This window comes from Phocoena sinus, chromosome 8, assembly GCF_008692025.1.
Source record: "Phocoena sinus isolate mPhoSin1 chromosome 8, mPhoSin1.pri, whole genome shotgun sequence".
Lineage (NCBI taxonomy): Eukaryota > Metazoa > Chordata > Mammalia > Artiodactyla > Phocoenidae > Phocoena > Phocoena sinus.
In genome coordinates this window covers 104,443,971-104,460,115 of record NC_045770.1, presented here as the reverse complement: position 1 = coordinate 104,460,115, position 16,145 = coordinate 104,443,971, and the positions used below count along the sequence as shown (strand labels likewise).

Sequence of the window (16,145 nt, the reverse complement as noted above, 5' to 3'; positions counted from 1 at the left end):
GATGCCTAATATCACCTGTGCTCTTCTATCCAATACTAATATTGTTCTATCTAATGCAATATGACAAGGAAAAAGAAATAAGCCATGAAAAAAAATGAAAATGAAAGAAAAAAATGGTAAGAATTTAGAAATGCTTTGATTGTCCTTATAGAATCCAACAGAAACCTACAGATAAATTATCAAAATTTTAACAGTTCAAGTCAGTAATATTGAAAAAATGAATACCACTCACAATAGCAATAAAACTATAAGACATTAGGAACAAATACAACAAAAGATGTCTAGGACTTATGAAAAGAAGTGTTAACATAAAGAAGTGTTAACATAAAAGAAGATCTAAATAGGAATGACGTCAGCAAGATGGCAGAAGAGCAAGTCTCAGGCCCTCACTCTCCCTTGGAGATACCAAACTTAACAACAATATCAAATTGCCTTTTTGAGAACTCTAGAAACCAATTAAGAGGCTGCAGCATGCCAGGCAAGCACAGAAAGGAGTCATTCCAAAGCAGAATCCAGGCTAAAGGAGCACCTTCCATCATAGGCATCCTAGCCTGGCATCCTAGCCTCACAGCAGAAGAAAAGGAGCTATGACCGAAAAACACACTGGCTCTTAAAGCTTCTCCTGGAGGTGGTGCATATTACTTCCATCCGCATTTCATTGGCCCAAGCAAGTTACATGGCCCAGCCCATAGGGAGAGAAGAAAATATTTCAAACAAATAATAAAATCTAGCAAAATGGCCTCTGGAGTCAGGCAGGCTTCAGCTTTACTAGCCAGGTGCCCTTGGGAAAGTCCCTTATTCTCTAGAATCATATACTGGAGATTATAGGGCCTACCTCCCAGTTGTGACAATTAAAATTAAGTAACATATTTTTTTAAGAAAAAGAAGATCTAAATAAATGATAAAGTATATCAACTCACAGAAACACTTAATACTATAAAAATGCTAATTGCTACCAATTAACCTACAACAAATTCAGAATAACAATCAAGATCACAATAAGATTTTTCATGGAACTTAACTAAACTATAAAATTCATAGGCGGGACTTCCCTGGTGGCACAATGGTTGGGAATCCGCCTGCCAATGCAGGGGGACACGGGTTCGAGCCCTGGTCCGGGAAGATCCCACATGCCGCAGAGCAACTAAGCCCGTGCGCCACAACTACTGAGCCTGCACTCTAGAGTCCAGGAGACACAACTACTGAGCCTACGTGCCACAAATACTGAAGCCCACGCACCTAGAGCCTGTGCTCTGCAACAAGAGAAGCCACCACAATAAGAAGCCCGTGCACCACAAAGAAGAGTAGCTCCCACCCACCTCAACTAGAGAAAGCCCACGCACAGCAACGATGACCCAAAGCAGCCAAAAATAAATAAATTTTAAAAAAAATTCATAAGCAAGATAATGGTTTTAAAAACCAAAGGCAATTCTGGAAAAAAATAAGGAGGGGGGATTTGCCCTATCATACAACAAGATTAATTCTAAAACTTTAGGAAATAAGACTCTATGATACCAGCCTAGGGACAGACATAAAGACTAGAGCACCCAGAAACAGATCCAAGCATATATAGAGCCCTAGTTTATGAAAGAATAATAACACAAATTATTGGGGAAAGGAAAAGATTTAAATTAGATCCCTAACTTGTATCATAAATAAACATAAACTCTAGATTAATTATAATTATAATAATAATTAAATATAATTTTAAAACTTTAGAACTATTAAAAGAACTATTTAAAAGAATATCATGACTTCAGTGTAAAAAAGAATGGTCTCAAATCAATGATTACAGCTTCCACTTTGAGAAACTAGAAACAGAAAAGCAAAAGAGATCCAAAACAAGCAGAAGAAAGGAAAGAATAAAAGATCAGAGTGAAAGTCAATGAAATAGAATACAACAGAAAGAATATGGTTCTAGCGAGACTGATTAAAGAAAGAGAAAGTGAGAAAGTAAGAGAGAGAGACGAATATAAACCACCAACATCAGGAGTGAGAGAGGTGATATTGCTAGAGATTCTACAAGTGTTGGAAGGATAATAAGGGTATATTATGAACAATTTTATGTCAATAAATTTAACAACTTAGATGAAATGGACAAATTCCTTGAAAGGTACAAACTACCCACACTTACTCAAAAAAACAAAATAACCAGAATAGCCCTATAATCATCAAAGAAATTGAATTTGTAGTTAAAATATTTCCCACAGGGCTCCCCTGGTGGCGCAGTGGTTGAGAGTCCGCCTGCCGATGTGGGGGACACGTGTTCGTGCCCCGGTCCGGGAAGATCCCACATGCCGCGGAGGGGCTAGGCCCGTGAGCCATGGCCGCTGAGCCTGCACGTCCGGAGCCTGTGCTCCGCAACGGGAGAGGCGACAACGGTGAGAGGCCCACGTACTGCAAAAAAATATATATATATTTCCCACAAAGGAAAAATCAGGCCCGGATGGCTTCCTTTGATGAATTGTACCAAATATTTAAGGAAGAAATAATACCTTCCACAGAAATTCTTCTAGACAATTGAAGAACAGAGAACACATCCTAATTCATCTTATAAAGTCAGCATTACTCTGATACCAAAATAAAACAAAGTCATTACAAGAAAAGAAAACCACAAATATCTCTTATGAACACAGATGGAAAAATTATTTTTTAAATGTCAGTAAATCAGGCTTCCCTGGTGGCGCAGCGGTTAAGAATCTGCCTGCCAATGCAAGGGACTCAGGTTCGAGCGCTGGTCCGGGAAGATTTCACATGCTGTGGAGCAACTAAGCCCGTACGCCACAACTACTGAGCCTGCACTCTAGAGCCTGCGAGCCACAACTACTGAGCTTGCGAGCCACAACTGCTGAAGCCCACGTGCCTAGAGCCCATGCTCCACAACAAGAGAAGCCACCACAATGAGAAGCCCACGCACCGCAATGAAGAGTTGCCCCCCCTCGCCGCAACTAGAGAAAGCCTGTGCGCAGAAACAAAGACCCAACACAGCCAAAACTAAAAAAAAAAAATAAATAAATTTATTTTAAAATAATTTTTTTAAATAAATAAATAAAATGTCAGCAAATCAAATCCAACAATACATAAAAAGGATACATAATGCATCATGGCCAACTGGGATTTATCCCAGAAATGCAAAGTTGGTTTAACATTTGAAAATCAATGTAATTCACCACATTAACAGCCTAAAAAAGAAAAATCATATGATCTTCTCAATAAATGCATAAAATCATTCGATAAAATCCAACATCCATTCATTCCTAATAAAAACTCTCAGCAAGCCAGGGCTAAAAGAGAACTTCCTCAAACCAATAAAGGGCATATTTAAATATTAAAGAAACAAAAGAAGACAAATTCATTTATTTTAACTTCTCTTGATCTTCAGTTAATCTTCTCTTTATAAAATCTTTCCATGTGTTATGCAAATTTAGCAGCAAGAGACTATTTAGAATGTATCAAAAGCGTGAGGGTTAAGTGTGGACTCACAGGATAACCAATGACCTAAGTCCCCAAGCTCTTCCCTTACTTCTAAACTTAATATCGGAGACTGAGTTAGGTCTCAGTTTCCTCATCTCTGAAACAGAAATGGTGATAACTTATGTCTGACCTATCTCTCGAGAATGAGGTCATGTCTACAAAACGAGCTCCCAGGAGAAAAAGTGTTAGATAAGTAGTGAGATTTAGAGTTGTTGATCTTGTAAGATAGCAAATTATAATAGATTTTAAATTTTTGACTATGAGCATCTCAGATTTTAAAAACATATATTAAGTCAGACATCCAAGAGTTCACCATTGTGAGTTTTTCACTCAATGTTGAGCAAGCCTGGACACATCAATCTCTCTAATGTAAGAAAAGCACAACTCCTGACTTCCATTCCCAACAAATTAACAAAAGGGACAAAACTAAATATTTTTCTTTTTAAATCTCCCTGATGCCATTTTAGAGGCAAAAGCTGAACCATCATAACTATGTAACCATACATCAACAGCAAAACTGTCTTCCCCACTTTCAAGGGTTGGTACTCCTATCTAGTCCTTTGAAGAAAACAAAGTTGTAAATTTTCTTACTTGGGAAAAATACATGAACATTTTTTTAAATGATTGGCCAAACTGTATTTTAGTAAAGCGTTAAATTATGTCAATAAAGATGGGAATGAGGAGATATTTAAAATAAGATTAAAAAACAAGTAAAAATAATATGACTAGGAGAGACAAAAAAAAACAGTGAAATAAATAAAGACCTATATATATATGGCTTTTTTCATATTCCTCCATCTCATCACTCTCTTCTACCCTTTCTTTTCCTTCTTTTCTTCACTAAAGTAAGGACATGTTAGGAAGTAGCTTCTAGATCTGGGCAAGAAGGACAAGCTAAAACTATCCCGTTTCACCAAATAGATATTTATGATAGAATTAGTTCTACATAAATGGATAACAAATGAATATGTAAATGGATTGCTACATAAATGGATAACTATATGATGCAGAATAGTAGTACATATGTTAATATAAAGGAATGAGAATTTTTAAACACATAAGAATTTATCTATCTTAATGAGCATCATCCTTCAAAGTGCAGGAGATTATTCTAATTGACAGAGTACCTCAAATCGGGTCTGAGGTGTTTTATTCTAATAAGCAATTGGGAGTCATTAAGGGAGAAATATAAAGCTGTGTTTAAATTAATAAATAATTTAATAAATAATAATTCTACACTATAAAAGCAAAATTAACCAAAAATTCAATTACATTAGATAATGGAGAAAAGAAAAGGAGAAGCCTCCCCTTCCCCTCAAAAAAAGCCAAAACTTTTAAGCCTGGAGAATTATGAAAATGTTAGTATCACTGAAAGGAATAGAGATTACACCGCAAGTTAGTTTAAGAAAATGAACCCTATTTTAGACATGTTACACATGATATTCCAGAGGAACCCTCAAATGGAATAGTCCAATTGACAATCAAAGCTAGAAACACATTAGAGATAGAGACAAAAAGATGTCTCATCAACATAGAAATAATAGTTAAAGCCTTAAAAGCAGAAGATATCTGAAGTAAACGTAGAATAAAGATGCAGAATGATAAAGGGAAGAAAGGCATATTGGTGACTGAACTTTAGGGAATATCCTCTGTGTTACCAAAGAAGCACTATGGTACTTATCACACTGTATTTTATTTTCAGAGGTACCTCTCACTATAACTTTCTCGTGGCAAGGTAGAGGTTCAATAAAGGTTTACTGGACAAAAGTTCAAACAGTTAGGTACCACAGACAAAAGAAAACTTAAAAAGAACATAAACCATTAGAGAGGTAGAAAAACAGGGAGACTATCTTGGTCATCATTTATTAATCCAGCATAAATAAAACACCCAGAAATATGAGCCTGTTTGTATAGGAACTGATCTGAAGTGGTCCAGATCCAGAGAAAAAGTACCTTGATACAACTCTGATAGAATAGATTGAAGAGTAAAGAAAACTGAAGCTGGATGGCTCTACAACAGTACAGTTCCCCTAAAGAGAGGGCAGACCTCTTTTTAGGCACTGAGAGAAATCAACTGAGCAATGAAGAGGATGACATAGCTAACAAACTGAATTCAGAGGAATATGAATTTTGTACAGATACATAATTCTTTAGCACTGGGAAATCTGATGGTTAATGAATCAGCCACCAGACTTCCTGATGAAGTTAATTACATAGTGTAAAGATTTGTGAATAGACCAATTCAAAGCAGTTTGCTAATAATGTTATAGGAATGCTAAATAAGTAACAAGAATAATAAAGGCATAATTAATGGTACATAAGTCAGGGAACTAAGGAATTCAAATCTTAGTCTTGGACAGCTTCCTTTGTGAGCTTCACTGAGTCATTTTTGTTACTAATTAGTAAGAATAAATAGCATTATTAAGTGGAAGTTAATATCATTAGCCCTAACAGCTAGAGAGAAGACAGGCTAAAGTTGGTTACTAAATGGGATTGACTATGAGCAAATGACTCAATTTTTATTGTGTATTTGATGTACACTACTTCCTCTTTGTACAAAAAGTTAGCCACCTCCACTTCATCACAAGGATATGAAAATCGACTAAATAAATATGCACAAAATTGCTTTGAGCTTTTAAAATAACAAATTAAAACTAAGTCAACATGACACAAACTGTCTAAAGTTTGTATTAGCATAATAAATAGGTGGTTATTCCATAAACTATACTCAATACCTTCTCCCTATTATTAACAATGATAATAAAACCATTTCTTTGTACTTACATGGCTTTTCACTTTTTTCAAAGCACTTTCACAAATATTAGACAAAGAAGCAGCACTATGTATGATCTAACCACTCATTGTGCAGTTTAGGTTTAAGTTGCAGGAAATATTCCTATCTCCTCCCTAGAGTTAATAACATATTCCCTTTTATTTTTATGAATTTTCATTTCTTTCAAAGCACCTTCACACATTTAACTGGAGCAATGGCATTAAGAATGCCTTTCAAAAAAAAAAAAAAAGAATGCCTTTCCACTCTTTGCATCATCTCAGTGGCATAATCCAAAAAGGAAGAGAACTAAAGATTGATAAATAGACTAGATGATTTTGAGGCGGTCAACTCATGATTCTTAAAGTTGAATTCAGATTTTCTAAAAGTCTTAGAATTGCAGCAAACTCTCCAGGACAGTAAGCTGATTCTCTCTTTCTTCCAGGCATAGGCTTTGGGAGGCAGTATAATTAGATGATTAAGATATCTTAAATATGGCACTAAGGGGAGAAACCAAATCTATCATGTTCACCACTGTAACCCCTCTGTGTCAAGCACAAAGCTCAGCACACAGTAAATGCTCAATAAATCATCACTTTGATTATTACTACAGGGAGAACATTCTACCCAAGCTCCCACAGTACATCTGTTATGGAGCTAAGAACAAAAATCTCTATTTTTTGTTTTATTACTTTTCCTCCACAATTACTGCTTTTAAATGTGTGCACACCAAGCAGAATCTAAACAAATTAGGACCACAGAGCAAAAAGCTGAGGTTTATTAGGAATCCAGTGTACAGACAGCTGGAAGGTAGATTCAGAGGGCCAAGACAATTTCAAAGGCTAAAGAGAATACACCTGATGACCCTTAAATTAACAAGCAAGCACTTTTAAATCCCCATGCTTAAACTAAAAATTACTTCAAATAAGAAGTTTCAAAAGGTAGAACTGTTTCCTATATGTTTATGTCTTTAGTCTTTCATACTGTGAGTTGCAAAAAAATAGTTTCTTCTTTTCTTTGATAAGACCAAGATAAAGGAAGGTACTTTGGTTTATGCAGTAATTGAGTTGCTGGAAATCTGGGTATAAATTAAAATTTTAAATTGATTGTATTTTAAAAAGCATTAAGAAACCCTGCTATTTGAAAAAGTCCAACGGTAATACATTTCACAAACATTTACTTTATAACATTATACCCTTCTAATGTAGCTTTTTGATTGTTTCTATATTTAATATATAGCATATTTTCTTAAAGCAGTGACAAACATAAGTCAAAAAAACCCCACCACAGTTAATTAACTGTACTCCAATATAAAATAAAAAGTTAAAAAAAACCCCACCACAATCTATTTATATTCCAGGATTAGTTGGGGAAAGTTTCTTTTAAAAAAATTGTTTTGTAAAATTTGTAAATTAACCACTCATTAGGAATAGACAGACCCATTAGATAATATTTACAAGCCACACAACCATAAAAGATAAAAATGAAGGCACAATGGTTCTCAAATCATTTTGGTCTCCTTAAAATAATGTATGTATGTCCTTTGGTTTTAGATTATTCTCAAATCAAAGGAAAGAAGAACTTCTAAAACTAAGGTCACTGAAAACTCCTAAACCGTAAACCTTGGCATGTGGAAAACAGTATTAATACCAGCCCAAATCTTTTATAGTAAAAGCATTCTCCATATATTATTTCTTTGAGGTAGATGTGAACAAATACTTTACTAAAAATTGAATTTTACATCTGGGAAAATTCTGCCTGAGGCTGTATACAGAGTATTCAGAGAAGCTACAGTGACCTAGGTATCTTGTCTTAGGTCTATACAATTTTCCTGTATCTGTACAATTTTATAGATCATCTTTCAGCAGGATTTTCAGATAAATTACAGGATAAACTGCTGCATGGAACATGCAAATATACTAAAAAAGTATTCATTGTTTATCTGAAATTCGAAGTTAAGTGAGTGTCCAGTATTTTTATTTGCTAAATCTGACAACTCTATCTTTCAGTATATGTTAAATTTGTTTCAGAAAATACCAAATTTATTGACAGGAAGAGATATAATCTTGTGGAAGCTGGGTAATTCTTTACCTTTTAGGAACTTCTTGAGGACCAAACCGCCAAAAATGCTTCCTGCAGAAGCAACTGTAAGAAACAGAATACAAAGAAGTATCATAAATAAAGCAATTCAATGGATTTCATCTAAAGAATCATATGGGAGCCTGAAATCACTGTTTATAGATACAGAACATTAAAAGATGGTCACTACTAATGAATTCAGTAAAAATGGAGGCACCAAAGAAGTATTATGAGGCTACAACTGTTCAGGGGCAGAATAACTTCTTAGAGATGAGAACCAAATAGCAACTCTTTTTACCTATATTAAACACCAGGACTGCCTCTTTGGATATTACTATTCCTGATAGAAAAGGATCATAGGAAGACCACAGACTCTTGCTAGTAACCAGAGTATATCATGCCAATAACTCATATTCCAATATGAGATTCAATTAAAATGTTTGGCCTTTCTTTTAACCAATTTACTCTTTAGTAAATTTACTCTTTACTAGACTATCAGGTAAGAATTATCTGTACCTAGAGTTCTAAATCTGAACATTCCGGCACTTAGAGCAATAATTCTTCAGGGAAAGACGGTAAGGGAGGAAGCCGGCACCTAAGAGGGGGGAAAAGATCAGAATCACCTGGAGGCTTTTTTCCCAAATAGAACATGCCTTCCCCCAGAATGATGCGACCCCACAGTTAAGAATCTAAGAATCACTGCCACAAGAACCAATGGAAATGTGTCTATCCCTCAAGAAATATGTATTCTTCAGGCAGGGAAAAAAGGTTGAGAACCACTGATCTAGGGTGAGAGGCAATACCATTCTCTAAATGTGTGCTATCCAATACAGTAGCTACTAGCTACATGAGGCTATTTAAATCTAACTAAATTAAATCAAATGAGGAACTCTGTTCCTCAGTCACACTAGCCACATTTCAAGTGTTCAATAGCCAAGCACGGCTAATGGCTACGGTACTGAACAGCATAAAGAACATTTCCATCATCACAAAAAGTTCTATCAGATAGCATTGTTCTAGATCTCCAGATTTTGAATGATTCTGGATAAATGATACATATTTCAAAAGGCTTGAGCCCAGGTAGCATAGAATATTTAACAAAAACAATCTTTTTTTTTTTTTTAAACTTAGTGTTCCTCACAGGTATACACTGATTCTGACCTAAAGGAGTGGGTGATTGTGATTGGGACAGGGATGGAAGGTGGTAGCAGGCCGACACCAGTGATTAGCAAGGAGCTAGAATATCAACAAGAAACAAACCACAAACTGTATGTCTCACAGCGTGTCCATGATGTTTCTCAACTGCATATATCACACTGTTCCCTCTAACAACCTTTCTTAGTTTTAACAAGTATCATATCAACAATTGTTGAAAATGGGTCACTTTGGGTGAACATGTGCAGGGAGAGCAATCATTCTGCCTGCTCCACACCCAACCCCAAATTTTCAGCTATGCTTCTAATCCTTCCGTATTAAATAAAGTGCTACCCTTCAAATGCAAAGATGACAGAACACATATTTTTAAAGACAGCATTCCCCCAAATTCTCTTTACAGAAGATGATTTTTTAAAAAGCTACGAGGTCAAATATGTTTGGGAAATTCTATATACTACAGCCCATTTTTAAAGATTCACAGTCCGTGCTTGCATATTAAAGGTTCTGAGAAGATCTAAAGTGACAAAACTCATTTGATTTTAACCAGCATTCCTCAAGTTTACATGACTGCATAACTCCTTTCTCATAATTTATATAAACATCCTGTAGCACACATTTTGGGAAACACTGCAGTAATAATACTTGTTAAAGCCTTCAACAATTACTGATAGAAAAAACTATTGGGTTGGCAAAAAATTTCCTTCAGTTTTTAAGTAAAAATAAAAGACATTTTTCATTTTTACCAAGAACTTTATTGAACAACGTATTCACAGTTTTGTTCCACTACCTTCTGCCACTTTTCAGGCAACTTCATAATTCCATCTTCCCAAAACTTTTTATCTTTTTGAGCAAAGAACTGGGCCAGGTGCCTTTCACAGTCTTCAAGGGAATTGAAATTTCCATTAAAAGAATTCCGTAAAGACCGAAATAAATGGAAATCTGAACGTGCAATGTCTGGTGAATACAATGGATGAATCAGAACTTCCCAGCCAAGCTGTACAGTTTTCACCTGGTCATCAAAGAAACATGTGGTCTTGCGTTACCCTGATGGAAGATTATGCATTTTCTGTTGACTAATTCCGGACGCTTTTCAGAGTGCTGCTTTCAGTTGGTCTAACTGGGAGCAGTACTTGTTGGAATTAATCGTTTGGTTTTCTGGAAGGAGCTCGTAATAGAGGACTCCCTTCCAATCCCACCATATACACAACATCACCTTCTTTGTATGAAGACCAGCCTTTGGTGTGGTTGATGGTGGTTCATTTCGCTTGCTCCACGATCTCTTCCATTCCACCTTATTGTACAGTACCCACTTTTCATCTCGTGTCACAATTTGTTTTAAAAATGGAACGTAACATTCGTTACGTTTAAGTAGAGAATCACATGCGGAAATACGGTCAAGGTTTTCTTCGCTTAACTTATGTGGAACCCAAACATCAATGCAATTAACATAACCAAGCTGGTGCAAATGATTTGTTTTAATTTTATTTATTTTTGGCTGCGTTGGGTCTTCGTTGCTGCGTGCGGGCTTGTTGCAGTGGTTTCTCTTGTTGCAGAGCATAGGCTCTTTGCACGCGGGCTTCAGTAGTTGTGGCACATGGGCCGTAGAGTGCGTGGGCTCAGTAGTTGCCGCTCGTGGGCTCTAGAATGCAGATTCAGTAGTTGTGTGTGGCACACAAGCTTAGTTGCTCGGTGGCATGTGGGACCTTCCCGGACCAGGGATCAAATCCCTGTCCCCTGCATTGGCAGGCGGATTCTTAACCACTGCACCACCAGGGAAGTCCTGCAAATGACTTTCAACACTTGATTTGGATATTTTGAGTATGTCGGCTATCTCCCGTGTAGTATAATGTTGATTGTTCTCAATTAATGTCTCGATTTGATCCCTATCAACTTCAACAGGTCTACCCAACCATGGAGCATCGTCCAGTGAGAAATCTCCAGCACGAAACTTTGCAAACCACTTTTGACACATTCAATCAGTCACAGCACCTTCTCTATACACTGCACAATTTTTTTTTTTTTGCGTTTCAGTTGTGTTTTTACCTTTCTTGAAATAATAAAGCATAATATGCTGAAAAGGTTGCTTTTTTCTTTCATCTTCAATATTAAAATGGCTACACAAAAATTCACCAATTTTGATGTTGTTTCTAAATGCACGCTGATATAACAGCTGTCACAATACAATCTAACAAAATTGTTTTGAATGAAGTTAAAGACAACTAAACACTACTAGAGCCATCTTACAGAAAAAACCTTTTGGCCAACCTAATATATAGTCATCCCTCAGCTTCTCACAGATGGACCATTCCAACAACAAAATTTTCTGGTTTGTTGTGAGTTGCATTTTGTGCCTCTAAAAGAGATTTTGAAGAACTAAGGCCCAGTACTTGTGAATATGACCTTACGTGGAAATAGGGTCTTCATAAATGTCATCAAGATGAAGTCATACTGGGTGAGAGTGGCCCTAAATCCAATTGGTGCCCTCATAAGAAGGCCATGTGAAGACACAAACACAAGGGAAGACATTACATGTAGACAGAGACAGAAATTGGAGCAATACATCTACAAGTCAAGAAACACCAAGGGCTTGCTGGCAACTACCAGAAGCTAGGAGAGAGATAAGGAATAGATTTCTCCCTCAGAGCCTCCAGAAGGAACCAACCCTGCTGAGATCTTGATTGTGGGTTTCTGGCCTTCATAACTGTGATAGAATAAATTTACTTTGTTTTAAGCCACCCAGTTTGTGATACTTTGTTACAGCAGCCCCAGGTTTAGTTCCCAGCCCTAGCCCAATGACACCAATCCACACTTACAGGTAAAGATGACAGATTGAACATACACATCTACTTTTACTCCCTCCTGAAATCTCAATAAAATGGAAAAGGAGTATTTTTTAAAGGAATAAACCCACAAAGATAGAGAATAAAAGAGAAAGATGATTATAATAAAATTATAGAAATAGAAAAGCAGAAGGACTAGTGGGAAAGGATTTCGGACTCAAGACCTGAAAAATTAAATTATAAGCCAAAAAAGGGAAAGGTGAAGAAACAACACCAATTATACAACAAAATCCCCAAAGACTCAAAAATGGCAGTATTAGGAACCTCTGGAAGTAGGAATGGGAGCCAAAATAAGGAGAGTCAGCTGAAAAAATGAATTTAAGAAGTAGTCAGATCTTTAGATTCCCTTCTCCACTCAGCCTTCTAAGGACTGGCCCTCCCTAACCTTGGTGAGGGGGTGGGGAGAGGTTATTCTTTGAAAAGATAGAAGCATGGGTCTCTGGGCTGGGAACTAAAGTTGTACTAAAAACAAATGGATTGAGTGAACATAAACGTTGAAAGCTAAGATACAACCACCCCCCACTCCCCCCACCCCAATCCCTCAATCCTAGAATGCTGGCGATCTGGCTTTTTATCTACCTGGTGAAAGACTCTGAACATATGCATAGAAAAATCTAGAAGAATATATACTGAATGTTAATAATTATCTCAAGGGGTGAGATTACTGAAGAGTCTCATTTTCCATAATATATGTTTCTGTAATGTTATAATGTTTCATGACAAGCACGTATCGCTTTCCTCCTGTCAAAAAAAATAATAAAAATAATAAAGAGACAATAAGCAGAAGAGAAAGGCCCCTTATACCAGACGGGCTGAAGAGGTCCATTAGGCTCAAAATGTCTATGGAATTCAGTTTCTTGCCAAAAGCTACTGTGGCTCAAGTCCCTTTCTTTGAGTGAAATCAACCCTGCCACCTTGAGCACAGTTTACTGGATCAGAATCAATGCACAAGCTAAGAGAACCATATGCAGACCAACATCACCCTAGCCAGGTAACTAACCACCTCTCTCACGAATGGTGGGAACTCTGTCCAATCAGAGTGGAGTTCATGTGGAGTAACAGCAAACTAAACTATCATATCCCTCTTGAGGATGTTCACTGCTAGGTAAACAAAGAGAAGACAGGTCATTCCAGTTCAGGTGAGAAAATGTCTTGTAGAGCCTAAAGTACTATCCAGTCTCAACTGGGACTCAGGGTGACTCCTCTAAGGCTGATGGGACAACTTCATTCCAAAGTATTCTTCAATAAACCTACACACACACACACACACACACACACACACACACACACACACAGCCAAAAGACAGTCAGACAAAAAAGTTATCACTTCACAAGTTCAAGAAAATTAATTGTGTCAGGGCCACTCAATGCATCAGCTTTCCAAGAGTACAGGCAAAAATGATGAAAGAGTAAGAGCCAAATGGAAGAGATATATATTTTCAAATTAACTGCAAGTTAGGATTATCAAAGTACGCACCATTCATCATTTAATTTTTTTTTTTTGGCTCTTTTCCAACTACCAAAGGCTGGACACGAACGAAAGAGGATACAAAATTCAATGTAATATAATTTAGCTATGAAAAAGGAGGTTAAAACCAAGAGCAAGAGTTAGATTGTTTCTGAGCAATCTAAACTTAAACCAGTAAAATAAATAATCCTTTGATAAGTCATCCTACTCACCTTTCCTGTATGACAGATTTGTAAATCTATCACCAGATACTTATTTCATAATCACTTAAGTTTAATTCTGGAACAACTCTGGAGTAATAACATAATAAAAAATTATGACTAATTGAAATTTTTAAATAAACTATAACATAAATCATGACAAAACAAAGACAGAAATCAATATTTTTTCTTCCTCCACTTACTAGTTGTTACACAATGAAGAGTATTTGCCTGGTGCTTAGAATTTAATGCTTCTATGGAAATCATTAGCTCTCCTTCTAGCAATGCTCCCTTTGATATTCTTGCTGTTTCACACCTCCAGTGAATAATTAAATATTTCAGTATCTGAAAAGGGCACAATTCAAAGAAAACACAACCTTCTTTAAAAAATCATGGTAATAATAAACTTGTATGACACAGTTAAATTAATAATTCTCATTTCCAAAAACTAATATTCTTGCTTGCAAAATGTCAGATTTACAATTGTTAAGAACAAAGCATTGTGTCTAAACAGAAGAAACAGCTAGGTGAGTGACATAAAAAAGGGGACAGCGAAATTCAACACAATGTCCAAGACAGGAAATGGAGACAAAAAATTGTTTTATTCAAAGGATAAGTTCATCTGGAAATAATAATTTGAAAAAATTAAGTGGGAGTTTGTTTTTCCTGTTTTATTTTTTTCTTCTCCCTAAATAAAAGCCAACATGAAGATTATGAATAAGAATGGCATCTGCTTGTGAATCACCTTTACCTTTCATTAAATCAACACTTCTGAGGGTCAGAATACTAGTTGCGAACATTGGCTCCAGAAGCAGATGCCTGGGTTTGAATCCCTGATGAGCCAAACACTAGCATGTGACCTTGCACAAATTACTTAACTTCTCTGTACCTCAGCTTCCTCATTTATAAAAATGAGGACAAATCTACCACATACAGCAGCTGCTGAACGTAAACAATATGTGCAAAATGTTTAACACAGTGCCTGGTATATAGTAAATGCTTAATAAATATTAGCTATTATTTCTAACAAATTCATCTGCACACAATATTTTAAGTTTAACAGGTCTCCACGATATCTTGGTAAAACATTCAATCTTGAGGAGACCATTTTAAAATAAAATATATTGTATTTAATTTCCATTACTATTTATGAAAGTAGACTCTCACTTCCACACTGAGGTACCATAGCGAAAATTATTACACGCCCCCCCCTTTCTTTTTAAAGGCAGGGAGATCCCAGCATGAGAACTTGGGAACTAAGATCCCAATGTGTACCAGTTTGTGTACCAGGCATTTCTACAGTCTAACACTTTCCTTCACACATCCTCTGACTTACTGTGCTCCCTCTGTTCAGATTTTCCCAGAGTTTCTTTATCCATAATGAGAGAGCAGTTGGGAAAAGAACATCAGCCTGTGAGTCAGAAGCTCTGGGTTCTATGCTAGGTTCTGTCATCTATAAAATCTAAACCTCCAACTCTCTCTGATAACAAAGAAGGCAGGAAGCCTGGGAGAACTCGAGGTGCCTTCAGGTCAACCCCTTGTGGCCTCTGGTCCTATTTCACCTGTCTAGTAGTTACGTACTAGTAGTTAATCTGTCTAATACGAGGCCAGTAGTTAAGAATTCAATCATGTAAGGCTGTAAAAACGCTGTCATGAATGAACAAAGGTGGCAAGTCGGGGCCAGGTGTTCAGTCCCACCCCCCAGAGCATCTCTGGCGCGTGGTGTGGTCCGAGCTGGGTGAGTGAAGCCTCCGAACCTCAGCCTCTCATCAGGCAGCTGCTCGGGGACCTGACCCAGGAACCCCCTCCACACCTCGGTTGACCCGCGTGCCAGATACGGCTTTCCCTCGCTCCCACTTTGCACCGGATGGCCCCGACTTCCCCCCAGGTCGCCCACCCCTGCTTTCTGCTCGCCCTCCCCGGCACGGGCGGGTCCTCCTGGGCTGGCATCCGGGCTTGAACCTGGGCGTCCGCTGAGGTTTGACAAACACTTGAGCTGCCTGAGCCTCGGTTTTCTCAGCTGTCAGGTGGGGGCGACACCAGCGCTCAGAGGCCGGCCATGCCACCCACTGACCAAATTCTCCTCACTGAGCACCCCGCGGGCTTTACTGCCCAGATGCTCCCACGCCCCACTTCTCCTCTGCTCACAACCCCGGGAG

At 37.3% G+C, this 16,145-nt stretch overlaps 1 protein-coding gene across 1 annotated transcript in view; it reads right to left on the bottom strand.

Annotated features, from left to right (window-relative positions):
* The window catches only part of C8H11orf80 (chromosome 8 C11orf80 homolog), a 91,878-nt gene that overhangs the window by 75,448 nt on the left and 285 nt on the right, over positions 1 to 16,145 (bottom strand). Inside the window, 2 exon segments of the mRNA XM_032641579.1 lie at positions 8,336 to 8,389; positions 14,190 to 14,331. Coding sequence (XP_032497470.1) covers positions 8,336 to 8,389; positions 14,190 to 14,331 — 196 coding nt within the window.